Source organism: Clavelina lepadiformis, chromosome 2 (assembly GCF_947623445.1).
Source record: "Clavelina lepadiformis chromosome 2, kaClaLepa1.1, whole genome shotgun sequence".
NCBI lineage: Eukaryota > Metazoa > Chordata > Ascidiacea > Aplousobranchia > Clavelinidae > Clavelina > Clavelina lepadiformis.
The window spans coordinates 13,631,308-13,659,278 of record NC_135241.1 but is presented as its reverse complement, the minus strand read 5'-3'; the positions used below and the strand labels follow the sequence as shown (position 1 = coordinate 13,659,278).

The 27,971-nt window shown below is 34.6% G+C and overlaps 2 protein-coding genes across 3 annotated transcripts; both read right to left on the bottom strand.

Moving 5' to 3' along the window:
* LOC143444984 (N-acetylglucosamine-6-phosphate deacetylase-like) lies at positions 1-11,766 on the bottom strand. 2 transcript variants are annotated; one of them, XM_076943775.1, is made up of 9 exons: positions 11,628-11,766; positions 11,285-11,421; positions 6,301-6,440; positions 6,113-6,164; positions 1,280-1,489; positions 991-1,090; positions 787-917; positions 528-657; positions 1-464 (listed from the first exon to the last, which is right to left on the bottom strand). In XM_076943775.1, the coding sequence occupies exons 1-9, from the start codon at positions 11,684-11,686 to the stop codon at positions 191-193; spliced, it is 1,233 nt and encodes a 410-aa protein (XP_076799890.1). In that variant the 5' UTR covers positions 11,687-11,766; the 3' UTR covers positions 1-190. The 2 variants fall into 2 exon arrangements, with proteins under 2 accessions (XP_076799890.1, XP_076799891.1); XM_076943776.1 differs by lacking the exons at positions 6,113-6,164; positions 6,301-6,440.
* LOC143444985 (catechol O-methyltransferase A-like) lies at positions 11,720-27,600 on the bottom strand. The gene is made up of 6 exons (XM_076943777.1): positions 27,423-27,600; positions 22,325-22,496; positions 19,220-19,366; positions 15,618-15,811; positions 13,576-13,734; positions 11,720-13,323 (listed from the first exon to the last, which is right to left on the bottom strand). Exons 1-6 carry the CDS (start codon positions 27,441-27,443, stop codon positions 13,117-13,119), a joined length of 900 nt encoding a protein of 299 aa, XP_076799892.1. The 5' UTR covers positions 27,444-27,600; the 3' UTR covers positions 11,720-13,116.
* Between the last annotated feature and the right edge of the window lie 371 nt (positions 27,601-27,971).

Here is a 27,971-nt window from a genome sequence, read left to right as displayed (position 1 = left end):
TGATTTGAGGCAATATATTTCTCAACAATGTAAACTCCAATGTCAAGAAAGAATGACGATTACAGTTGATAAGACCGGAATTGTTTTCAATCATGCTCTTTTGAAATTCAGTGTACTTTATTCGTAAATTATCACGATTTGTCTTTGAAAAATAGCCTACATATGCAGGCATAATTAGAAAGTTTATTAATTAATTATCAGAAACAGCTGCTGGTAATAAAAATTTCTCTGTTGTAAGATTTGGGGCTTCATAAACTTTTTTCCCAGCTATATACGTAGCTTGAACGTATAGTTCATCATTTAAAAGAATAAAATCTGCATCTGATCCGTAGTCTAATGTACCCTTGTTCTTCTCTACACCAAGAAGTAATGCAGGATGTAAGGTTGCCATCTCTAGTACATCTTCCAAAGAGGCACCGGAAGCATATTGGAAGAATCTCACACACTGCGCCATGTTAGCAATACTATGAAATAGAAAATACATGTGTATCCAAATAATTTTCACTTTTACTATATTGCCAACCTACCTGCCAGCAAGAACATTGCTGCCTGCTAAGTAAGCTCCAGAATTTTTAATTGTTACACACTGTTGCCCAAGTTGATAAGTACCGGGTTTAAGTCCCATTGCAGCAATTGCATCAGTGATAAGAATCAATCCTTTGTAATGTAATGGTCAGACTAAGCATAATACCACATATTACTGATCTCACATTATTTGTATTAGATAAACGAAAAATAAGCATAAGTACGATGTTATTGATTTCAAGCAAAATTTGAACTAGAAACCTTTTGGATTCGCTTTGTATGCTATCCTTATGGCTGCAGGATCGGTATGAATGCCATCGGCTATTAATCCATAGTAAATCTGCTTGCCTGAAATGTTGTGACTAGTTAACAGGCCAACCAGTCCGGGATCTCTATGATATGGGAAGTGAATGGAAACTTAGATACAGCAGTCAAAATGATTTTTTGTTGACCTTTCTACCTTACCTATGATGAAATGGAAGCATAGCATTAAACAGGTGCGTTATTAATTTTGCTCCTTGGTTAACAGCTTTTTCAGCCTCCATGAGATTTGCCATAGAATGACCTACAAATGCATTTCACCACAAAATTATGATATAGTGCGAAAGTGCAATTAATTATAATTTAACTTCATTTAACTGCTGTACCTCATCTTAATTGTACCCTAAGGTTGCCATTGGCAAAGAAAACTTGGCATTAAGATATATTCAGAGAATACTATTATAAGTTTCAAATAAACCCATTATGTGTTTACCTAGTGAGACCGCTATATTTTTCTCTGTTAATTTTTTAATAACTTCAGCACTTTGTTCCAATTCTGGTGCCAGTGTCACAATGCATACATTCTTGATATCTCCATACGTTTCAATTATGGACTGATACCCACCATTCATTGACTTTATATACTTAACAGGGTGGGCACCTCTTTTTTCAGTGCTAATGAATGGACCTTCCAAGTGCACACCTATAAAATAAATAATTTCAATATTAAAATTTTACACTTTAGGCAACAGTTATATGTTACTAAAATATAAGTGGACTCTACCGTACCAATAATTAAATCAGTGTTTAACAATATAAAACTGTAAATTATCCGATAAAGAATACGTTTTATCGGTTTTTAAATGCAATCTTTCCGTTGCATCACTAGCAGCAGCTAAGATAAAAATTACTTTCAAGCATTGGTTTATTAACTCAAAATACATGTTATTTTTGAACATCTTTAAGAGCAAAAACTTCTATGTAGCAAAATACCATATAAAAGCCTTCAAATCACTAAAGGTGCACGATTCTGTATTTAATGCTTTTTTTTATCAAAAATTAATTTAGTCAACTCACTAAAGTACTGACATTTGCCACTCCTAGTGCAACATAAACACCATCCATTGTTATAATGTGATCAAAAATAAAAGTACAATGTAAATGTCATGCTATCTGTTTACTATGCCATATTCAAATTTATCATGGACAAACTGAACAAATTTTTTTTTAACCAAACAATGCATTTGTTATGGAGTGTTTACTTGTACAGTACTTGTTGCTTAACATAGATGTGTGATAATTTGCTCTAATGTAGTGGTTTTCAATTGATAGTTTGCAACACAGGTCACCAGTGGATTTTGTTAAGTTGCCATCATCCGTCATGATATTATAATCGGTCTACACACACTTCACCGTAATCACAAGTATTAATATTTCAACCAACAATCATTGCAAAATATCTTGAACTGTAACAGGTTTAAAGATTATGTTCTTATTGCATATTAGCCAGCCATTGAAAATGAAACGAAATTGCTTAATTACAATACATGACTTCTTTTGACAAAAAACTTTAAAACAGACAGAAGTAGTTTATAACTCCTCCGGGGTTTTTCATGTTCAAAATTGGGGTTACTCCTTAACTCAACAGATTTTTAACAGTTATGCTACATTCACTAACACTGGCAAAACATATTTCAAATTAGTTTTTAAATATGTAAACAGCACTTATTGGCCTTAAGCAAACAGAGGTTTAAAAACTTGACAATTTTTACATTTGGTCTTTGCATCAAAACATCTGCATTTTTTTCTATACCATCTCTAGTTCTATACCATAGAAATGTTAATTATTACCATTAGGCTATCAATCAATTTTTCAATCAAATGATTGATAGCCAAATGATATTCAAATGCAAAGCGGTTCTACAGTTAAAATTAAGAAAATAGCGACAGGAAAAGACCTCTCTGTTGATGCTCAGTGTAATAGAAGAACTATACATCAAAGTGCTCGTATGAAAGTTAGCACATCTTCGAACGATTAAACTGTGTACATTCAGTTTCAGATTTTCTTTGTGTTAAAACCATTGCCAAATCAAATCATGTTTAAACCATTGCCTTATTTATTGATGAAGCATTGTACCATCACAAGTTTTCTTGATTATTTTCAGTCTTGTTTACACATACTTTGTTTAAATAATACAATAAAATGGATACAGTGAAAGTTCAGATTGTCAATCTTGTTTAGTGTTCACCAAGCCTAAGCTTGCAGAAATTCAAACCTTTGGATTACGTGCCTCCTAGATTCAGGGATTCCCCCCATATGCTAACAAAAACTTTTTCGGATTGAGAAGCCTAAGTACGCTCAAGTTTTAGGCTTACTAGTGTTCATAATTTACGACTTCAATCTGTGTGGGTTTTAATTGAAAAAAAATTAAAGCACATGTCCAAAATATTCATCTTGGATATAGCTATTATATCAAACAGTGGTTTATGTTTTTAAAGAAACACAGTCCAGTAGTACATATTCTGTTGTTGTAACTTCCAAATCCATTGTAAATGGATCTAAGATTCTTTTGTTTTACAAGGTTTTCAATATCGATATGTCATCATGTATATATTGAGTCTGCAAGACGAATCTCCAACATATTACTTGATCAAATCAATTATTTAGCATGCTTGCGATGAAGTGCTCACATCCAGCTTAACTGTATATTTTATTTTTCACCATGCACTGTGCTGAGCAAGAATTACAACGTTAGTCATTATAGCACAATAAAAAACATTCTCACAGACAATTAATGAATGGGAAAACCATGAGTGGAAAAAACCTGAGGACTTAAATTATGTGAGGTGGCAATAATTAATCACAGCTGAGCTACTGCTCTCAAAAAGATTGTTGCTTATCAATGAAAAAAGAGCTTCGCATGTGCTTTCGCTCTTCTGTTAATAGAAAGCGTGTTCGTTTTGTTACTCATGCTCCCATTCTTTTTAGCAATTACAAAATAACAAACATATTCCCTGTGGTGCATTTTCGAAAGCCGACGAAAGCCCATTCTTATGTTGCAAATTTGCCATGGAGGCCTAGAATGAGTGTGTAACTGTTGCCCAATAATTGCTTAGAATTATCTGTTGTAGCCTATAACTGTAGATGCTGTGAAATTTTACGGAATCCGACGTTAAGGAGTTTTGTTTTGGTCACACCAGCCACAAATGAATAATAGATGACTAGAGTATTAAAACTCTTCTACAAATGTAGATACTGACATTAATTAACTTAATTTTTGCATATATTGGTTTAATTATAAAACTAACAGTAATGTGAAACAAAGTACTAGCAGTAGTAAAATGTCTAATGATTTGTTCAAACGAATAACATTAGGTCCAAAAAATTCAATAAACTTTAATTTTTTATTTAACCACTTTTATCTATTTTGTGTGCTCACAGTGTTGTTAGTGCAAAAAAGAGCAATGAGCGAAAAACCCTTAGAAAAAAAGTGCGCTCACGGTCCAGCTTCTAATTTGAAAAATTATCATGGCCATCAAGCACACATTGCAAGGCATTAAGAGTGTATGGAAATAATTACTGTAGAAAAATAATTTTTTAACTGTTGAGCGATTTGAAGAAATTAAAGTCTAAACAATGGCCAAACAATAAAATGATTTGTTGGATAATTTAGACAAACCTTGGGCCATAACAACATTAGGTGAATTTATTTCATCTCAGTAAAAATAATTTAAAGCCAGGTAATGAAAAGATTAAGATAATATTATCAAACACAAAACACATAAATTACTACAAAGCGTAATCGGAAAAGACAAAACATTACACTTTTCCGGTGTGACATCATTAAGTCTCCGATGAAAGTGACAACATTAAGAAACAAAAATATGTAGCAATGAAAATTATTCTAGTCTATAACATGTAGTAGTACTTCAAGTTTGGAGTATGACATAGTTTCAAAAGCAACTGGATGAAACCCTTGGGATTCATGAGAATAGTCATAATGATAAAATATTTGAAAAAAAATATTGCAGGCCTTTTTTGGTGAACATAGAGTGGGTAAGTATATGTAACCTAAACTTTTTAAAAATGTCTTAAATATAAACAAGCTTAACAAACAGGTAAGATCAGTATCGTTTGAAACTTTGGTTGTAATAATTAGATTTGATTTTTGTACACAAGCCTTCGCAAACATTAGTTTGCTTCTTCAGGTGTACGACAAAATAGCAAAAATATTTCAAAATTGCCAGGTAAAGGTCTGCTTAGAAACAACAAACACAATTGTGATGTAATATCTACATGCATCCAAGTATTCACAAAGTACGTAATAATGTAACAAAATAAAATAAAACCAGTTGGTAAATAAAAGGAAATAAATCATCTACATTCTACACAACTGACTGAGTAGTCGGCCCTAATGGTTTTACGCATTTCATCAGTGGAAGATTTCAATGCAACAGCACTAAAGTCATGTATGCCATCTGCTGTCAATGTTGCTCTAAGGGCTAAGGCAATTTACGCGGGAGAAACAGGATCAGCTTTGAAAAAACAATTCACAGGTCAGACAAGCGATATCCATCATGAACATAACCATAAACCCGTAGCTGAACATTTCAACTCATCATGCCATAACATCAACAACTTATGCATCACCGTATTACGAAAACTAATTTCCAATAACAGCCTAGATCGCAGAATTGAGGAACAGCGCAGTATTCACCTCTTTAATTGCATTAATGACAGCCTTAACAGAGATGTTGGTTTTATTGGACTTTATAAATAAAATCTACTTTTTAAATAACATTTTTGATTTTAATAGTTATTTTTTTTTATTTACCAACTGGTTTTATTTTATTTGGTTACGCCATTAAGTACTTTGTGATTTCTTGAATGCATGTAGATATCACGTCACAATGGCATTTGCTGTTTCCAAGCAGACCTTTCTTTATCTAGCAATTTTGAAATATTTTTTGCCATTCAGTAGTAAACCTGAAGAAGCAAACTAATGTCTGCGAAAGCTCGTGTAGAAAAAACAAAAATAAATTTAACCTTTAGAGTACCAATTTAAATCTTGTTTTATATTTTGCTATAAACTTGGGTTAACACGAACCATCAACTTTGCAGACAATAATTAGGCTACCATAGTTGAAATGACCATAAGCTCAAACACTAGTACTTGAACACCTCACGTATAATAAGCACTTTAATAGACATTTCATCATACCTTTTGCATATCTAAAACCTAGATGCGTTTTACACTTTTTTCAGAAGACTTAGTAGTTGTTGGTAAGGTAATTCTATGATTGTTTTTTATAGAAAGATAAATACCTAGAACACCAGCACCATCTTCATATTCGATTGTTTTTATTTTTGGAACAACCTACGACAGAATGCAAGTTTAAGTCTGAAACCTTATATCCTGAAAATGCTAACAATTCACTTTTTTCTTTATATCAACAATTTTAACATTTAATATAGAGAAACAAAGCAGCATAAAAATTAATGTGTCCTGTCACCTGTTTATACACACTATCTGGAGAAGTTACAATTGTGGGACAAAATGAGGTAACTCCATATTGCAATAAACCTCGAGAAACTTTCTGAACACCATCTTCTACATTTTCCACATTTGAAGAAAAATCCACTTCAAATCCACCTACCAAACATTGACGAAATCATTGAAATCATTCCCTATCGATCCCAACAACAGAATAATCCAAACTATCCTATTTATTCATGTATGAGTTAAAAATTACTGCTCAGCAACTGGTACAATTTTTTCTTTAACAGATTTATTTATGCTAGAATTTCAGGCTTTTATATCTTGAAATGAAATTTATTCTCATGTTTACACAATAACTAGCACTTTATGGAGCGAACAATTTTGAAACGTCTATAAATTATTTTGTAACCTGCCAACTATATGCTTTGTAAGTTATACGTCAATTCATAGTCGAAAACAAGAAAATGAAAAAAAAACACAATAAGATAAAGAAGAAATAGAAACACTTACGGCCCCAAAAACTTAGGTTTGTGAGGCGGGCCAAGACCCAATTGCCTTTCCCTTAATTACACTAGTGAATATAGTACAAAGTTTTTAAGGTTAAATACAAAGTGCTTTCTTCACTTCACTGATCTTTTTATTTATTCTGTAAAACACATGGAGCCTTACTCAACACCACTGGCAGATAGCCACAATGTCCTGCAGAACACCAAATTTCTCTCACTGACTATCAGTTGGTGACTGCTGCACTAAACCATCCATTGTAGCATTACAGACCTGATAAATAACTCTCACTGCAATAAAGCTATTATTAATTCGCAATTGCAAAAATGTTTGAAATATCAAATACACGCCAAATTAGCCGAAAGCTTTTGATTTAAAACTGATTCACTAAACAAAAACAGCAATTATTAACTATTTGTTTACTTACAGGGTGAAAAAGGGAAACCTAGGAAACTTCTGGTTAGCTTGAAACTCCCCTTGGCACTTGCATTTTCCAAGTCAGGATAAAAGTAAGAGACCAGACTGTAAGTTGTCCAAAACTAACAATCATGAATATGCATAACAATGTCAATCATAACTCATCATTTGATGCAGGGTTAATTAACAAGAAACAAATTCAAGCTTTGGGCAGAAGGTTTCATTTAAAAAATAAGCTACATTCTCTCACTCAAGCCACCTGTAAATGAAAATCCTGAGTACTTGAACCTATGTGTATTTACTTCTCAATATGTCAAAGGCTAACAGTCGAAAACTAGTACAGTACTTCCTCGATTATCCGGTCAAGTTGGGTCAATATTTTCAAAAATATGACCGGATAAGCAAAAAAAACGGATAATTGAATTTGTATTTTTACATCATAGAAATAGAAACAGAGAGAACAAATACAGTAATGTACAGAAAAATGTCATAACTCAGCACTTTTACGGTAAAAAACTGATCGAAATGTAGGAGTTTACAAAAAATTTACGCTTAATTTTCATTTGCAACAGCAAATCTACTAAAAAATGAATCAATCTTGGATTGTTTGCGGGAAGATTCACGTTTTTCGGCAGGTAACTCACGAAGTTGTACTAACGTGGAAGTGTTTTACTACTACTTCGATAATACGGTTCGACACTGTCTGAAGGTGGCGTTTCGATTGCCCAAGCGGGCATGCAGGGAGGTATTCCATGCCTCGCCCGAAGCAGGTGGCCTGGGCGTGACCTCTGTAGTCAAGGAGTACGACCTCCTCAAGATCGCCCAAGCCTTCAAGATGCTGACGTCACCAGATGACCGTGTCGCGACCGTGGCATCGAATAGCGTCGCGGCTTATGCGAAGCGTTTCGGTCGCTTATCAACTGTCAGCGCCAACGATAAGGCGGCCTACCTGAGTGGTCAAAAAGTTGGAAGCTCTGAAGTTCGCCCTCCGGGTTGTCGACTGGCGCAGACTGTGTGGACCCAGGTCCGCTCGGCGAGCTCCCGGCTCAGCATACGTTGGGTCGCACTCCAATCAGGTCAATTGCAATTGACTGATGACGGGGGTTTCAGAGTGCTCCCCCAGAATCGTCGGCAACTTATCCGTCAACTCCACCATCGGACGGCTCGTTGGTGGAGGGCGCAGTGGGCGTCGCACCCCGACCAGGGGAAGACTGTGGCGTCTCACTCCATGTACGAAGCATCTAATGCCTGGATTAAACGCCCGTCGACTCTGGCCGCTCAGGCGTACTTTTTTGTACTGAAGGCGCACCTCAGTGAACACTGAACAGGTTGTCACCTCCCAAAGTCATTGATCACTCGGCCGGATAATCGAATGCCGGTTAATCGAGGGACGGATAATCGAGGAAGTACTGTATCTTCTACCTGACAGCAAAGAAGTAGGAACTAATTATTTAAACAAAACAAACGTTATCACTTGGATGTCATAGGCAGCATCCTTTTAACGTGAAAAGCAAGTCCAAAAACAAGTTGGCCTGTTAACAAACACAGTTAAAAACAGAGTAGCTTTCAGAAAATAAACTGGTGAAAAGATGTGTTATATCATGTAGTGGTTAAGCAGTTATTGCATTAAATAATTGGCAAAAATACACTAACTCAATGCTTAATTATGACGAGGATGGTGGTTCTTAGTATATCACATTAAAAGAAACTATAGCGATAACTTGGGTGTTTGGATCAAATATGAATAGAATATTTCTTGTGACAGGCAAGTAAAAAGTAATAAGTATAACTACAGCGTAGCTAAGTGTATAACAGGAACATTTGGCATTAAAAAAGCCTAAACTAGCTTATTGTTGGTGTATTTGTACTGGGTAATGTAAATGCTACCCTACAGTACAGTTCAGTCTTGGCTGTTGGCCTTAGCCTAGTCCAGTAAAAACAGTAATAGTTTACTAGTTAATATGTACTTTCATCTGCGACATTCCTATGTTGATAATAAACATTGCATGCTACTAATCACCTACCCATAGAGATGTGTTCTATCTAAAATGCGTTAGTTAAACTGCCATATCTAACACAAGCTCCATTCATTAGGGATATTGTTTTTACATTGTGGTATGATAATAACCACCATCTTCATCACAAAAGGATGCCAAATTTGTAACACAAATTTGGGTATAACTGCTCAACCACTAAGTATTATTAAATGCCCTTCGGTTTAACAAAGCGCTGAAACTGTTCAACCTGCTCAGGGATTGTGCGGACGAGTGCGTTCTGTTAAGCAGTCAAGCGTGTATTAGGGTGTGGCTAGTCCCTACCAAAATTAAACTTTCGGCCAAACTTGACTGAATTTTCTTTGAGAGTGAGGTATGTAGCAATAGGACATGTATGATAGAGTTTCATACCATTTGGAAATTTATCTCAATTTTCAATATTAAACAATACAAAATCTTGTCTTCCACTTCATTTATATTTTTTTAACATGAAAGTCTGAAAACAATGCCAAGAAAACATTTTTGCTAGGGAAAAAAAACCAATGAAATGGATCAGTGGCTTTCAGGTCAGGGTCCTCGGATCTCTTTAGCCTTTTGATTTTATAATCAATGGCTTATTCTATAACATCTTTGTACGTTACCCCATGCTGTGGTTTTCCTTTTTTGTTATAATACAACAAGCAGCACATAAATCTGGATATTAGCTCTTTAATGCCATATGTGCCGAATTATCAAAATCACTACACAACTCTAATAATGCGCACAGAACCAAAATAAATTTGTAGCTGGATGTCTTAAAAACGTGACAAGTTTCCCTTTCTACATAAACACTTTGGCGTCATCCCAAGGTTGAAAATTTTCACTTGTGGGACATGTTTTGTTAGAAAAATTTTCTAAAGAAGAAAGGTTAGAACCCATAACAATAAAAGTAATTTTATGGCAGTATCCAAAAAAAATTGATATTGTTTGGCAGGTACATAAAACCTTACCTTTTTACTTCGGCACTTGCAATCGCATTACGGCGCTGGACAATTTTTGTCATCAAATTGATATACTCGTCATTTAAGGCAGACTCGAAAATAAAGCAGTGTATATGTTTAGTTTTCTTTCCTGTTTTTGTGCTCATTGGTTGTTTCGTTTTTGCTTATTTTCTTGGACCAAATGTTTTATTAGCCCTGGTACCACAAGCGCCATTTTTTTGACTTTGACAAAGTTATATGTTTTTAAATAAATTAATATGAACCAAAGCACTAACTCGCGTGTAAATTATACTAAGTCGTATCATTAGATTCATGGGAGGGCACAGAAAGCTGTGTCGGAGTTGACAGCCGCTCAGTTACATGATGATGATGAATTAAATTCGTTTCTCGAAAAACTTGATGAGGCTTTTAAGGGAGAAAAGGTGGATGATGCTTATAGTTCTTACATGAAGTTTAACAATTTAGCAAAGGTGGCAATGTTTCTATGAATGGTTACATCCTAGAATTTGATTTCCTTAATAAGACTCATAGAACACGGATGAAGATACCAGATATCTGCTTTGGCCTTTAAACCTCTTCAAGGAGTCAATTTAAAACCAGCGGAAAGACAGCTGGCACTTATTGTAGGAAGCGATCTTGGGCTTATAACCATGTCTCATCGGCTGAAGTTCCGTTCAGGTGATAAACGGATCAAACGTGATCATCATTAAACAAAAAAATTTACTAATTTACACGCGAAGTAATGGTTCAAGTCAATTTGACATGTTATTGAAAATCATGCGCGTGGAAGTATCAATAATTGAGATGCATTCGGGCTGATATTCAACTTCTGTTATTAATGTCTTGCATTTGTAGCTTATTTTTATATTTAGTTTTATTATGCTGTGAGTACGGATGTAAGTTATTGTAACTGTCTACACTATTTGACATCAATAGCTTTAAACCAAAAGAATAACATGAATGCTATGGTTTACCACTGATGCTTTGTTTTGATCGCTTTAATATAAACAATGCTTTCGGCGGTTATACTTTATGGTAAAATACTCTGTAAAGTACTGAACTGTAAGATGATGATATTGTCCTAAGTTTCACTACAACTTACCATTCAACTGAATGTCTAAGTATCCTGGTGATATAATTAATCCATTACAGTCAACACGAAATTGTGGAGAGGTTTTTTCCTTAAAAAATAACTCCCTAGGGTCTTCAATTATACCATCTCTTACCCATAAATCTTCCCTGTTAAAACATGCATAGATGTTACACAATACCAATTAAAACCCATTCCCATGCTTTTAATGCAAAGATATGACAAATATTTTTAAAACAACACATATGTATGTAAGATTTTTGCAGCAGGGGAACATTTTAAACATGATGGCTGTCAATAGTTGACAAAAAACATAATTTACCATTAGCTTTAAAATCTGTACACTACAACTCACCAAACTAAATTGTGGTCCTGAAGTATCCGACAGTTAAAATATTGCGTTATGTTTGACATTACAGTATAAAGTCATATTACATTCAGTAAACACTAAACAGAAAAACAAATCTCATACGACACAATTGTAAATTCAGATTTATCTAACGCTACCAACTATCAAAACATCAAACTACCATAAAAGGATTACAAACAACATACTATAAACATAATTGTGACTTGGACCGTTACCATACATATATGGATGTGTATACAATATACACACATACTATTTATTCGTACACACACATCAAGCTTACCATGTACATAGCCAAAGCAGTGTTTCTTAACATTTTTGTCGCATGTCGTATCTTATTTTTTTTTAAATTGAACAATTCTTCAAATTAGTTTATTTATTGATAGAAACTGTGTAAGTGGCACAAGGTAATCATCATCATCACTGACTGAAATTAATATTTGTGTTTTTACTCTTTGGTGGGTTATTTGAAAGCTAGTGTTTTAAAACTATCTTTGATTACATGTCATGTAACATGGTTGGTAAACCTAAACATGTTATTCAAGACACATGCAACAGTGTATTTTTGCTAAGCCGATTCCATTTTCACAACATGGATTAATGTACTTTTAATGACGTACACCAGCTTAATTAGGAATGACCGCAAGTCGGTCTATTAAATCTGATTCTACATGCTCATTCATTAAATGTCCAAGTCTCATGCTGGAAGTTTGTGTAGTTGTGTAATACCATATATATCAGTGTTTCGCAAAATCTGGACCACAACCGAAAGTTTTGTTGCCAATTGATTTCTACTAAACGTGTTTCATAAGTTTAACGGGTCTTTTTAACCTTTCCAACCCCTTGGATCCCAATACTTAAAATGATTGGCTTGGGGACCCCTCATTTGCGCAATCTACGAACTGCTGTTAAACATGCACTAACGAAGACAGCATAGGTTTTATGTTAGCAAGAGCTAAGAACGATTCAACAAAAGAAAACTGTCTAAAATATATTACACTAGTATATCATATAAAGGGAAAAATATAAAGCTCATAAAGTACTTGCAAGTCACTACTACACTAGTTTTGCATTGAAAAATAGGTAAAAAGATGATTTCATTTACCATATGTATAGATCTTTAAATGCTATGTAAAATAACTGGCTTAGATGTATATTTCTGACTGTAAATATGAAATAAACACTTAGCATTTTAAATAAACATCTTTCACTAGTGCAAATGTTCAGTCCAGTAACCAACAAGTAATTTTGTAAACAAAATAAAACTTAACAACAACTTAATAGCAGATATATATCATACAAAATAAAATGTACTTTACCCAAAGTTTAATCATTTCGTATGTAAAAACTGGAACAATGTATAAATCAATTCACACGACAGTAAATCAAAAGCTCCTATACTTTAAATAACAAACATACATTTATATCAAAGTTACAAACTACAAGCACGAAATTGAAAAAAATTCAACAAAGATTATCCGGTAAAAATAGCCATTTCCATTCCATCAATGATCTCTTGTGGACAGTGTTCCAAATACAGTTGAAAGTATTTAGATTCATACTTTCCAGATTGCCTAACATATTTGAGAAACGGCACATCACCAAGCAGCACAACTTTGTCAGCCAGAATCACACTTTGTCTTTGAGGCTCCAGTTGGGAAGTACAAAAATATCCATTTTTCTACAAAGTTAGAGCATTATTCTTCTAGGCAAAGCAAATTCTGGCTAAAATATCCCTATTAAAATATCTCCTAACATACTAACTTTTCTTTTTCTTGATACCTGACTGTTTATGAAACTAAAAAACAACAACTATTGTTGTATAACTCATAAAGTTAGTAAAAACTGAGCAGCAACACCATGTATTATTTAATTAAGCTTTAGTTGCAAACACTAAGAAATTGGTCTACTGTGTCAATTTGTTGGACCATACCTTTTCTGGGTCACCCTCTAACAATTTTAACAATGAGACGTGTGAAGGTTCACCATGGTTCGTACGATTTAAAAAAATGAAGTCAAAATACTGCACTCCGTAGTTACTTCGTATGTTTTTTATAACATCAGATGTAGGTCTGCCAGATAAAAATACAACCTAAAAACATATAAACAAATAAACAATGAAGATTTGTAGAAATTTTTACACACTAGATAAATAAAATCGGGATGAATACATCTTCATCTGTTTCTTTAGCACTGCTTTGTTATGTTTAACAACTCACTGTATTATAAAATTTAAGCTAAATTAGAAAAAACTGTAAGAATTAGCTCCAACCTCAACCATGGAAACAGCTTTTTTTATTATTGTAATAAAAAAACATATATGGCATTGAATTGAACTTTGGGTTTGCCTTTGAAATGTTGAAGTTTGTAACAAGTCAATAACATGTGTACATGTTATTGCACATAGTTACATTCCTGAAAATTTTATGCAAGTTCGTTTTTAATTTTTTTAAATTATCCTTAATGCTTTTGAAAAATTTGGCATGAACTTTTCCACCTCATGCAGATTGATCGTGCCCGGTTCATGTCAATAACTGCACTTGGACTTGTAACTCCTTTGAAGTCAGCTTTGCAATAGAAAAAGATCAGCGTTGATATTGTAATTTTACTGTATTTTTCACCAATAAAATCTTTGTGCTAAATCCTTAAGATTTAAACTTGTCAATGTTCTGGTTACCAAAAAATGCATGTGAAATTTATGACGAAGCCCCAGTTAAAAAGTCAAATGGAACAGATTGGTCCCTGAAAGAGGAGTACCCTGAACGCAAATATATGGACATGAACCTCGGAGATTTTCACCAAAAATATCTTGATCAGGAAAAGTTCCAATATCTGAGAAAGTTTGCTACTTCCAAAATGGCACTGTTTGGCTCAACTTTGAGCAATTTTTCCAAATTGGGATTGATGAAGTCCCCCTACTGATCTGTTTTAACAAATAAGCACTTGAAGATCGGACAACGGGATGCCAGCAGTTCAACTGAAGTGAATCTGGATAGAGTGATTAGAAAAATATGGGCCAGTTTCAAATTGATTTGAAAAGTCAACGTTTGAATAAAAATCTGAAATAGTGTAACTACTAGTGATCTGCGAGAAAGCCATTTTCTTGCTGTTTACTAGCAAGAGTCAATATGGAATAGAGATGCATTTTGCAGTTGTCATGCCAGCCAATTCAGTACAATACAACCTCTGTTGAATCCAAAGCTACTTTGTGGTGCTACTATTACTGTCATACTGCCAAAAAATGTTGTAAATTTGAAATACTTTTTGATCGACTTAAAACCAAGCACTAAATATGAAAACATTTTTGTTCAGTATGTCCAGTCCTGGCACTCCCCTTTTTTGTATTATGTACAGCTGTATTAGGTTTAGAAATACATTTCCTGTAACATCACAAATCACACATAAATTTTGAAGAATAGCATGACTTTATTGTTGATCCTAATTCGCCAAATTACTATCAGTCCGAGAATAGTCCCCTCCTCAAGGTTTTTCTAGATCTGCCACTAATATTGCTAAATGTTAAAAGCCTAACTGACAAACCTAACTTTTATTTGTTATTTGGCTGAAAACTTCACTTGTTAAAAACATCAAGACATCAGACATAATTTAACGACACACTGCCTAGTCATGTTATACACAGCAGAATTTTTTGCTCTCTCAGGCATAGGATTTACACTACTGTGTTTTTTTTCCCTTTTCAAATGCAGTTTGTGGCAACAGAGCAATGAATCATAATAATGTACATTCACCCAGGACATGATCGTCTTTTTTACCTACCATATAATTATGTAACATTGGAAAAGTACATTGAAATAAATATGAACAAATACACGTCTAAAATTTCTCTTTACCTACCTGTATTTTTTTTCCAAAAAGCAAACTAAGATTTTATTTGGAGTCACTTTCGTTTATTTGTTACTTATTAGTCATAGCAGCTAAAGAATAAAGCACAGAAAACACAGCATACTGGGTTACCTTGTCATTCCATCCTACTAAAGAGAGCAGTTTCTTTGTCAAGACAATGAAATCTTCCTTAGGTTCTATTACCAAAACAGTAGCATTTTCAGGTAACTTCTGCAGAATTCGCAACAGGCAGTACCCAACATGACATCCAATAACGAGTACACTGGAAGGCTTATACTCAACGATAATGTTATCCAAAACATCTCCTGTATATAAAAATGAATTTATTTATTACATGCCATTAAAACGTTAAGTTTATTAGTGAATAATATAGTTGGTTTCTCTATGGACTACTTTCTTGTCAATGGTTTAGGAGCTTGAGTGAGGGGCCTTGTTTGAAAAGTAAGCAACATTCTCCCCGATACAAACCGATTGTAAACACACCAAAAACTTTGCATAAAGATACTGGGACCAATGCAGAGAACTCCTATTCTCAGAGAAATGGTTGGAAACTGTTCTTTCTCTGACGGGAAAGGATCAGGAACTAGTTGAAGTTCGAAGCCAAACGGTATCACTTGGATCTTGCAACATTTTTTAAACAAAGAGTCTTGGCTAGGGAAATGTTCAGCTGGCTGATGGGTGGCAAGTGGCAACTCTTCCACTTTGGCATCAATCCAACCGTTTCTTCCCAGGTGGGTGTGGGGATACTCACTAGTCCCTGGCTGGCAGATTACATAGATGAACAGATTCTTTTAAACTGAGTGTGCACGTTAAATTAAAGTTAAAGGGGCAAAGCATGTTTTATATACAGATGTATATGTCCCAACTTCAGCAACATATTATCCCAAATCGCTTGATGAAATGGAGGCTGTTCTGCGGAGGATGGTACCCTATGTATCCACACTTCTAGCAGGAGATTTTAATGCGCATGTTAGACCTACTGATGACCCTACATGGAAGGGTGTGATAAAAAAGTATGATGATAAAGACCTTAACGAAAATCAATGACGTAGAAAGGGGTATTGCAATCAGTGGCGAAGCCAGCAAAGGAGGAGGGTTAAAGAGGTCAATAACCCCTCAAGTTTTTGTGACTAGATAAACTTGGTATGCCTGCTACACCGCATTTTCCTGCGTCAAGTCCGCACGGTATCTTTTGTTAACCATATCGTTTGTTCACTAAACTATCGTACTGCAATAGACAAGCCGTAGTTCATGCAATATGAGATTGTGAGTGGGTGTATATCATCTGAGTGACATAATTATGACATAAATTATTCATTCGAGTGACATAATTAACCCTAACCACTGTACTTGACAAATCGCACTACTTCCAGTAACCAAAATCCCTTTTAGATTTACATGCGGTCTTATACTTTGGTTAATTGAACATGGAAAGCAGGCAATGGAGTGAGTTAGATCTAGAATGACTTCACAAATATTTTAGCTCACCAACCAAGTAAACAAGTTGTAAAATAAACTTGGCAGAATTCCCGTTTCTTACGGAATAAACATTTTCAAACCTTGAAACTAAGTGAAAATATGAACTGTCACATGTATAATGACAGCAGGGATTGGCAATTTAAATTATCTAATCTTTAAAAACAGAATATAAAACTATTCGGTTCTTATTTTCTGATCTCATATGCTATACACCGATAAATACTGCAAAAACAAAAAATCGTAACCAATCTAAAATTTTTTACTGGGTACTGAAGCGTGAGAAAAAGTCAAGTTAAAAAGTTCAAAGCTATTGGGAAAGTTACTTTTGTTAACAGTGTCAACGATTTATCTAGGTGTCTGGAAAATATGGAAGCAAATTTATATACGCAGCTTACACAAGCATTTTTACAGAATAAATGCTTTGACAAATTAACAAAAAGTGCAAATTCGAAAACGTCCAAGGTAAACGACAGGCTTATTGCCAGCAAGGTAACATTGAACATTTTCGAATTTTTGAATCAAACCAGCACAATCCAGTCCAAAACCTTTATCAATAAATGGACAAGAAATAAAAATAAATGTTATGTCAAAAATTCTTGGATTACTTTTAAGCAAAAACCTGTCATGAAAATAGCATATTACCACTGTGCTGCAAAACATTCAAAAATATACTGGCGCAGTGATGAAAATCAAGCCGAAAAATATTTCTATTTAAACCGTTCAATATTTATTTAAACTGTAGAATAAATCTAGGTAGGCCGATGTCTGCAAATGAAATGTTGATGTCTGCAAATGACACTTGCATTGATTTTAACATGTGGATGATAAACAACAAAGAAAAGATGCAAAGAGAATATTATTTATCTCATTTCAAAATTATCCAGAAATGTCGAAACGAATACGGATGCAAAATTCAAGAAGCATTATTATCTATTAATTAAGCAGTTGAATCTCTCATTAAACAAACAGGCATTCGAGAATGGCACTTCTTCCTTTTAAAAATTTACTACAGCCCAAACACAATATACAGGATATGTCCGCACCATGCGTTTAACACTTTGCATGTCCTTTTTAATACCATGTCTCAGGAATCGTTACAGACTCATTGTTTTCCTGCCATTATCTTTGTCTTCTGCATGCTGATAGCTCATATTTCTTATTTATTGATTTATTTTATTTCCTTCTTTCTTTAATATAACACTATAGAATACATAAACAACAAGCTTAGGCAGGGATGGATTTTAGTGGGTAACTTGTTGCAGTGGCAAACACATTTTGGATTGGGCAACCAACACTCAGCTGAATGGATGCTCACTGTGCATTCATTGTTTTTTAATGATTGGTCTTCACTGCACAGTGAGGTTGCCCATGTGACCAATATATGGTTAATGCCATTGCTTAAGGACTGATTTATGGCAGACTTTGCTATGCACAGGGCATGAAAAGATTGTATTAAGTAGGGATGTGCCGCGAGGAAGATTATTTGGGTTCGTGCGAACCCGAATATCATAAAGGTCGACACGAACGAATCCCGAATCTATTCGTATTAAAACCAAACAATTAAATTTCATCTAAAACTTGTCACATCTTGCTTGTAGCATGATGTAATCGATAAACAAATCGCTTTCTTTCGAAAAATAGTGTTTAAAAAACGATCGAAAAAGCAAAATCGTTGGGAAAACGACCTTCATTGTAAGTACTGCTGACTCTAGTTTAGCATTGTCGGGAAACTAGATCATCATTTTTTACGAAAGTCAGTAAATTTATAAGTAATATTGTATTCAGGTTCGCCATTGTCGGTATTTGTGTTCGCCCGAATCTTTCATAAAGGCGATGTTCGGCGAATCTATTCGGGTTTGGGTTCGTAACGGCCCATCCCTAGTATTAAGAGATGTATTTGCAGGAATTGGCTCTGGTAATTGTGACCAGATTATTGGGGAGAAAAAGAGCAGAGTTTTTATGAAACTTTAGACCTTAAAAAATACATGGTTGATTGTGTCTATTGGAAGATCAAGCTCAGTTTGCCAGAGATGGACATCCAACTTTTTCGAGGGGCACCTATTTCTTATATAGCCAGAATGCCCAAGGGCATCCTTTTAAGTCAGTCAACGGTATTCACCGTCATGCCATAATGCGGCGGTAGATCGTAATGCTCCTATCATGCTGTTGTGTTTGATGTTTATGGATCTTATTTATTTTCGACAACACATTATATTAAACTACATACTACATACCTTTAACTGTACTGACACTTGGTGCAAACTCCTTTTTCTTGAAATATTCATCCAACGCTGACATTACAATGTCCACAGGTATGTTATGACTGGTAGGAGTTATCTTTGATGAAACAAACTCGAAGATTCTTTGAGTTAATGTTTTACCTGTCAAGTATTTTTAAACATATCAATTAGTACAGCAACTACTTTATTTGGTGATTTATAGTAGTTCTTAACCAGTTCAGTGCACACGATGACGAGATCTCGTTATGAATAGGCAGCGCAAGTTTACCTCTTACAAAAGGGGCTACATATTGCGTATGCTGAGTAATCCCGTCATCATCATGAATGCCTAATCTCGAGCAGTTAATATTTAGCTCATTTATGCCCCCAGCAAAACAAAATGCAAATCAATATTACATGTTTGTTGCACGGTTGTTTAGCATGATCCTTTGTCTCACAAATAACCTAGGCATAGCTGAAACTGCAAGTACGGTATCAACAGTAGTTAGGCTAGGATGTAAGTTGAGCCCATGAATGGTACGATAGCATCTATTGGTAAAACTAGTGAATTGAATTGTTTTAGAGAAAGTGTTAGTGTTCTAACTGATGATGGACTTCGGCAGTTATTGTAAAGCCAGGAGTTTGGCGGACAGTGGTGAAAGCGGAGAACCGTGTTATATTGGAACTATCGGTGACTCGGATGATGATAGAAATGAAGAACCTTACTTCATAGGAGCTGATAATGATGGTAACGGCCTAGTTGGCACCGGGACTCTTCCTGGGCCAAAGTCAGATATCTAGGTCTTATACCGACGATCCATTAGCGTCTTGTCCAGAAGATGAGCAGTTTACTGAAGTTTGTGATTGGTCTAATCAAGGGCAGGCAGACATTTCCATTTGTTGGTGTGCCTAGAATGAGAGTGGCTATTACAAACCCCCTTGGTGAACTGAAATTTTTTCAGTTGTTTTTTAATGAAAATTATTATTGAAGTACGTCACAGAACACTGTACATATAACTATTTCGTACTGCAGATACTGCACAGTACTATGTACTCATTTCAATGCTTACGCTTGTTTGTTTATTCTAATTTTTATTATTGAGGTTTTGGAAGAAGATGATTTTGATGAACAGCAAAAACTGCTTAAACAACACCCACGTTAGGTTTGTAAAGCTCTTTCAAGTTACCCGCAAACCAACTTGCACTATTAAAATTTTGGTAGTGCTTGGTAACTAATAAGAGGGAAAAAATGCCATGTACACCCAAAGTTGTGACAAAAAACGTTTCCTCCTCTCTCTTACAATGATCCCAGGTGCCAATGGCTTATTCAATTTAATCAACCTGAATTATAACTTCAGAAATAAAATCGCTTTACGCATTTTTTCTAAATGTGCCTCAAGGAACCTAAGTTTAAGCTATAGCCACCAGCAGACAGGGGTTTCATACTGATTAAAATCTGCAGAGCAGTTAAGGAAAACATAATTAGCAAATAAAGATTTCACTGTGATCTTTTATTTATGAACAGAAATGTTAATTTTATTCATGAGAAATCAATCAATCATTATATCAGTTATTAATCAAAATAAAGTTTTTGCTAGTCATGCATCTGACTCACTAGTCCAAAGGTCCTCTTGTTGCTACTCATATTTGGGCAGAGCTAGTTGATCACGCTCCTTTTTTTGGGAGCGATCATATTATACCATATATCATATCATGTTTTTCATATTAGGAACAAAACCCTGAGCACGCTCTTTTTAAAGGTTATGTACTTGTTGCTCTGTTATTGGCACAATTAAAGCTGCGCGAATGCAGAAAATAGATGCAAATGGTTGGATTAAAAACATCAAGTTTTTTTCATCAAAACTCTGTGAATCTGACCTTAAATGTTTTATTTAGATAAACTTACTCTATCATTGTGTATATTTCTTGAAAAATGCCCAAATTAACCATTCTCTGTCAAAAAACTGGACAAATTAATTCTAAGAAATTCGTAAAAGAATCTGTTATAGCCTGTCATACCTAATATTTGTGAAAAACAATTGTTATTGGTTTAGAACAATTCAAAAATAGGATTCGAATTCTGAATTTGAAAAAATTATTTAAGAATATTTTAGAAAAGTTAATTATTTTACTTTGCAAATCACTACAGCAGGCAAAATAAGTATCCTAGTAAAATACAAGTATTGCAAGCAAGTAATTTCATACTATTTCGAGTGCTGAGTTTATTTTAATCCAACAGCTGTTTCCAAAAGTTAGCGGTTAAAGATAGCCGTAAATTTAACATAACTGTCGTTGATACTAAATGCTGTTAAACAGTGAAACAAAGATAGGACCAACTTACTATTTTCGGAAACATTAAATGTAAAAGATAGCATGCAAAAATAATAGAAAAGGTGAAGCCTGACGAAAATATTGTTTATTGTTTTAGAACTAGCCCTGATAAGATAAGTTACGCGTTATACGCTTTGCTGGACACAAAGCAACATGCGCAAGAAAGAAAAGTACAGCTTTAGCGGCAGGGACTATTTGTAAGAAACGAACGGGTCATGTTATTCAATGCATATCTTGTCCTGAAAGAAAATCGAACGAGTGCTGAACTAATTGCCTTTCAGTTTTCGCCACCATCTAACAAGCTAATATCCATCATGCGATTGCAATACCTGCAAGTTTTGACCCAATGCTACTGCGTGCATGACCCAAATTACAGCATAAATATTGTTGACAAGGATAGTGGCCAAATTTGTAATTGTATTTTTAATGCAATAACTCAAGTGAGTCTGAGTTGGACTTGCTATAAACAGTATGAAATGCAAATTTATACACAAGTGTTGTAAAAAATGAAAAATGTTGCTCAACACATGCTACTTAAAATCAAATTATTTTTCATATGTTATGTTATCTTAAAAGTGTGAACCCCATTTTTAATCAAAAGCACAAAATTGTTCACATGTGCAAGCTAAGTAGCACTACTGTTGAAAAAGCTGTCAACGATATACGATTTGGCCATTATAAAAAAATTTAGAATCTTACATTGAAAATTCTTACACTCAGCTGGAATCCTAAATAATCTATTGACCTTATAAGATAAAAAAGTAAAAAATGTAATTTTCAATAACTGACCTGTCACAAAAGTCAACCACTTGTTGGGTATATAAAATTGGCCACAACTATACCACCAAAAATATGCCGTGTGAAAAACAAGATGTTTTATCATCACGGCTACGACAAATGTAGACAGAATCACAATCAAATATTCTTCTGGTCCGTACATCGAAGTATATAAAAGTTTTTTCTGAAAAGAAAACACTTTGATGTACAGAGAAAACAACAAATTAGTTCAAAATTCTAGTAATTTACACAGGCTTCGGCACATTAGCTACAGGAAAAATTTTAAATAGTATAAAGTGAAGTCAAACGGGGTAATTAATCTGCAATTTTTGGAAAATTTTTAATTATATATTTATTTGTGCATCAACTTACAATAATACTTGGGTCAAAGGTGGTACCTAACTACACATGTTAATAATAAGAGAATAACAGTAACTTATGTGTAATTAAAAAATTGCATTGCGGATTATTTGATCAGCAGGTTTGGGGAAGTTATCCACTTGAGTATGGCTGTTAGTAAAGGTGATTCACTTTACCTGTTGCAGAAATAGCATCACCATCTGGCGACCTTTGAACACCGCATTTTACGTTATGATATTATGATATTGATCTGTGTTCTTTGCATGTTATGTTTTTTATTTTTCACTATTCGCTGCGCAAAGACCATAAAGAAATATGGTGACAGCACAGGGTTTATTGCCCATTTGACATAAAAACGTCTCCTGATTCGTCGTAAGTTTACCAATCAGAACCCTTGGATATTACCGTCGGGTAACAAGATAACTGATATGGTTACAAACATAATTTACCCATAAAGAAACTAATACAAATCAAGTATTCTTATCAATAGTTACACTGGTTCATGTTACATTTTTTTGTCACAATGTCCGGCATGACACCGGCAATGTTTGTCGGGATTCAACACAAATTGTTTACTTGACAAATTATGCATGCAAGCTTTCCCTAGCCTCCAAGACCATTTATCTTCTCAAATGTTTTTGATGAGGCAAACAACAGATCAAACACTTAAAAACCATAACCTGGTATTCTATCAGTAAAAAGTTAACCTTTGAACTTAAATTTTAGGCTGTCACTATTTCACTCGAAGAAGTCTTATGTTCAAAGCTAGTTTTCATGGTTTCTTGCTAACCAAACTTAAATGTTATAACATAACAACCTAAAATTAAGCTAAATCTTCCTTGTAATATGAATCATCAACTGTTTCAGCACCGCAATATCTAGTAACCATCAAATTGTGACACCAGATACTTGTATGCAAATATGCAAACAAGACAAAGGCGCACATTGGCAAACCTGAGCAATAAAGCGCTTTGCATTTTTAATTATGTTAACACTCGTATACAAGTCGTAGCAATAATTTTCGAGGAAAATTTGATCACGAAAAGTACTTTAAAATGCCGCCACCTTACGATTATCAGTTCTAGTTTTTTCTTCAAAGTTTTACCTGTTTTTATTTGTTGTTTGACATGTACCTACATCAGTGCTACCTGAGAAGAACATGTGACCTCCTTGCCAAACGGATGAAGCATCCTTATCATGTGCAGATAACTTGATTGGCCATATGCTTACAACTCTTGTTTTTTGTATGTACCTCACACTTAGTATCTAACCAAATTTTTAAGTCACACAATACTGTCTTCGTTTCTCCTGTCTTTTCCGACCATATATTACCCCCGCAGATAAAGTGTACACCACAAAAATATACAAGTACCAAAAAAAAGCAGACAGACAGACAAGGAAGGTTGTCGAAAGAGGTTTTACACCTTGTATACAAAGAGCTATAATTTCCCTGTCTTTAGTAAAGATTATGTGCAAATGATGTGTAAATATAGAAATTGATATTCTTTTCGTCTGTCCACTAACCAAATTTATCACAAAAGACCAAAGTTACAGTAAAAAAAAAACAGCGCAAGATAAACCCTTTCTAAATTATCGCCGCCAGCCTATACTTAACAATGGAACTTGTCGACCGACTTTGACCAACTTTAAATTACAAACGTTCTGCGCATTCAAATGTAAAGATTTCACTCAGGTGAGTTGCATTTGAATTCCTTTACACAATAAACAAAACAAAAAAACTTAGTTTAAGGAAAGCTTAGCTTAGGAAAATGAGTTGCCTAGTTCTTATTTTACAACGGTTTGAATCCTACTCACTGAAGTTGTCCGATAAGATGTCCAGATACATGGTCAGTGAAGAATGCGACGTAAAATGTGCATGGGTTTGCATGCAATCTGCAGCGCATTACACAGGGAAATTTTGTTTGACATGTCAAGCAATATTTAAAATAATCAACTACAGGTAAATACAAACTGAATTATTATATTCAAACGAGTCGCAGATACCACACAAACTGTTACGCATTTCACATCGCATGCTAAGATGACCACATAACGTGACTTCGTATCGAACTAGTCCAGTGCGTAGGATTCAAAGAACTGTAAAGTAAAAACTAGCCAAAACAGTTTCAATTTTTTTTTATCACTTAAAGGAATCCATAGACAACCTGAACAAAATCTTTACAATCCAGAGGTCAGAACATTTGTAATTCAAAAAAGAATCAAAGTGGGTCAACAATTTTCATTGTTAAGTACAGTCGATTAATATATTTCCACCCACACAGTAACTCAGAAATGGTTTATTGCTTTGTAGCGATAGTAATATTGTATTGTTTATTTTTCGCCATTAAATGTGCGGAGCAAAGTTACAATGCTAACTGTTGTAGTTATAGCAGAGTAAAACACATGCTCACGAACAGATAACTAGCAGATAAATGTGGCAAAGCCCTAGGGCTTAAAACGTGCAAGATACCAATAATACAATTGTGCTATAGGATGGTAGGTTAGCATGGTGACAACCAAACCCAGAAAATAATTTCTAAGCTTAACAAATTTTAAGGCCAAAATAACAGGATGCTACCAAAGACGTGATTGGTAAATTTCCCCCTCAAGGTAGCAGGGCCTGTTGTATAAGGGAATCATTTCCAAAATATCTGATAACAACGGTAACATGGCAGTCTGCTGCATGAGTGAAGGTTGAGGGTGAGTCAAACATAAATTGCAACGATACAGTATAGCAAGCAGGCTAGATTTTAGCGCTCTAAAATTGAACGCAAAAAATATAATCTGCACCATAAATTAGACAATATGCACAAATTCTGTGCAAATTTTTTAGAAAAAAAAACCTCCTCACAAAATCCAAGCTTACCAATCTGGTCAGTACCATATATAAACACAAAGTCACAGTGTACATTTGTTACCATTAGAACAGAACTGGCCTATGGTATGAAAGTAAATTTAGACTTTTAGGTTGCTATTTAGGGTCTATCAGCGGTATTGCGGCCACGGCGCTTTTGCGGGCGGTAAAATTGTTTCTGAAATTACCGAAAAATTTTACAACGAAAAATTTTTTTTTTTTAATTAGCCTCATCTAATATTCCTAATAAACAACTCCAGCAAATTTCAGGGAGTTACTCTAAGTAAAACATTTGTTATTACCCTTAGAACGTGACTACCTCAAACAAAGACCAGACCGATATGAAAAACAGCAAAAAAATATTTTTCACTCTGCGAACTAAACTGCTGTTTCTCCCGCAAATGTTGCTCTTTTTTCAATCTTTTTTCGCACACGAGTAGCTGTATCCTTCTTCTGTGTATGTACAAAATTTTAGATGTCTATGTGTATTTTTTCAATGTTTTTTTTTATTTTTCTGTGTTTCATCACAATTACAAAACAACCCCCTAAATGCGGACAGCATAACGTGGTCATTCTCATATATCAAATGCTTTGTTTGCACGTGATTATTTGCTTACTTTGGTCTACTTGTGCAATATGGAGTTACCAAGTAAGAAATCAAGGAACTCTTACGATCAAGTAACGCTAAATGCAGCTCTTTCAGCTATTTGCAAAAGTGGAAAAGAGGTCCGGTTGAACCGTCATGGGTAGCTTGTGATTTCTGGGACCATACCAAATGCACCAACCTCAATATCGAGGTGAATGAAATTGAAAACGTCCAGTGGTATTGTGAAATGTGTATGAAAATGGTGCTGATAAAATGTTTTTCGGTTCTTCTTTCATTAGCATTGATTCTCAAGTGGTATTTTCTTGAATTGTTTCTTGTCGCATGAAATAAACAAATACATTATCAGAAAACATTTTGTACCATGAATTTTTATCATGTACACGAGTATAAGCTTGCCGCTTTATTCCTTTGAAATTTTTCTTGTAATCGATGCAGGCTAAACGTAATGACTCACTTTTAATTTTGCATTACACTTTAAACATACGATAATCGTTACGGTTAAGTTACGCTTATAGGATATGCGAGGTATACTAAAAACGTTTAAAACTTGGCCCGTCCATTATATAAATGCAAAAGTAAAAACGAATCGTAGTGGTTGCGCATCGTTTTACACAAACCAAGTTACCTGAATATTTTTCTCCCTTATTATTACAATATTTATACATAGGCTACATATAACTTATTTATTATACAGTTATTCGATGAATCAATGAATAAAAACAATTTATTTTGCATTGCTTTTAACTCCAATGTTCTCCTTCAGTCTTGCACACAACAAACCGCAATACTGTAAAAGGCCAAATTCTTCATAAAAATACGTCCGCAAAAGCAGGGAAATGCGGGCGCATTTATGGAGATGTGTGGCCGCATTTGCAAGGAGTGTCCGCAATTACCCGGAAAAAGTAGTCTTGGAAGAAATCGTTTTGCTCCGTTTTTGCATCAACAGAAAATAATATAAAATTATAGTAAAAAAGTAGATTATATTCTGCACAAAATGGAGAAAAAATTTTTTCTCTAGCCCCAGGCAAACGTATTTAACATGAACTTTAAATCGCAAAGAAAAAATGTGGCCGCAATACCGCCGATAGACCCTATATGGCGCCCAAATTATTGCTTATTCGAAGTCAAGTGTACAGAAAGGTTAATTGAAATTCATTTTTGGCGTGCAGCTGCCGTGAAATACAGACAAATACATAATATTGAAAAATAGCGTGCATTTTTTGTCTGAAAATATGTCTACCCTTAAGGTGTACCGGTACGGTACCAAAAAGTAATTCATACTTACGTACCCCAGGGAAAAAATCGCCCATTTTTTTGGAACTTCTGAGAATCTGATAGCTTATCGGTAACTGGTACGCACTTGGAGTACGATGTTCAAAGAATATTTCCTTAATGATGTTTGACGCACAGTTACTATCCAATGGTTTCTCTCACAAGTGCCGCTGAAGCAATGAAATATACACCATGACCAGAACCTTGAAAACTTCAGCTTTGTGTGCACCATAGATATCTTATATATAACAACTTATTACATATAAGATATCTATGCTCTTGCTTTATTTCTTTTTTTCTCATCGTGTTCCAAGCGCTATATTTTCCTTCTGCATTATCACGCTTGAATGCATACACGTTTGCAGCTGGGACAAGATGTTTTCTGCAATTGTTTTGTTTGTAAATGTGTCATTGGCTGAAAGCTGTTAGCAACAAATTTTTTTAACAAGACATTTAATTTGACGAAACAAGTGTACCATGGACGACGTCGATACGGCTAAGCTCTTCACGGTGTTGGTTGCATTTTCAAATAAAATTAACAAATTATCGAAAATTTAAAAATAATT

What these genes read in the sequence shown, in the direction of transcription:
- LOC143444985 (XM_076943777.1), bottom strand. Translation starts at nt 27,443, where the DNA reads ATGGGCGATTTTTTCCCTGGG. An exon ending in GTGGTTGACTTTTGTGACAG is followed by an intron (nt 19,367 to 22,324) that starts GTCAGTTATTGA and finishes AATACTTGACAG; the next exon opens with GTAAAACATTAACTCAAAGA. An exon ending in TAGAGGGTGACCCAGAAAAG is followed by an intron (nt 13,324 to 13,575) that starts GTATGGTCCAAC and finishes CTAACTTTGTAG; the next exon opens with AAAAATGGATATTTTTGTAC.
- LOC143444984 (XM_076943775.1), bottom strand. Translation starts at nt 11,686, where the DNA reads ATGTCAAACATAACGCAATATTTTAACTGTCGGATACTTCAGGACCAC. An exon ending in CAGGACCACAATTTAGTTTG is followed by an intron (nt 11,422 to 11,627) that starts GTGAGTTGTAGT and finishes ATGTTTTAACAG; the next exon opens with GGAAGATTTATGGGTAAGAG. An exon ending in ATGCTTCCATTTCATCATAG is followed by an intron (nt 918 to 990) that starts GTAAGGTAGAAA and finishes CCCATATCATAG; the next exon opens with AGATCCCGGACTGGTTGGCC.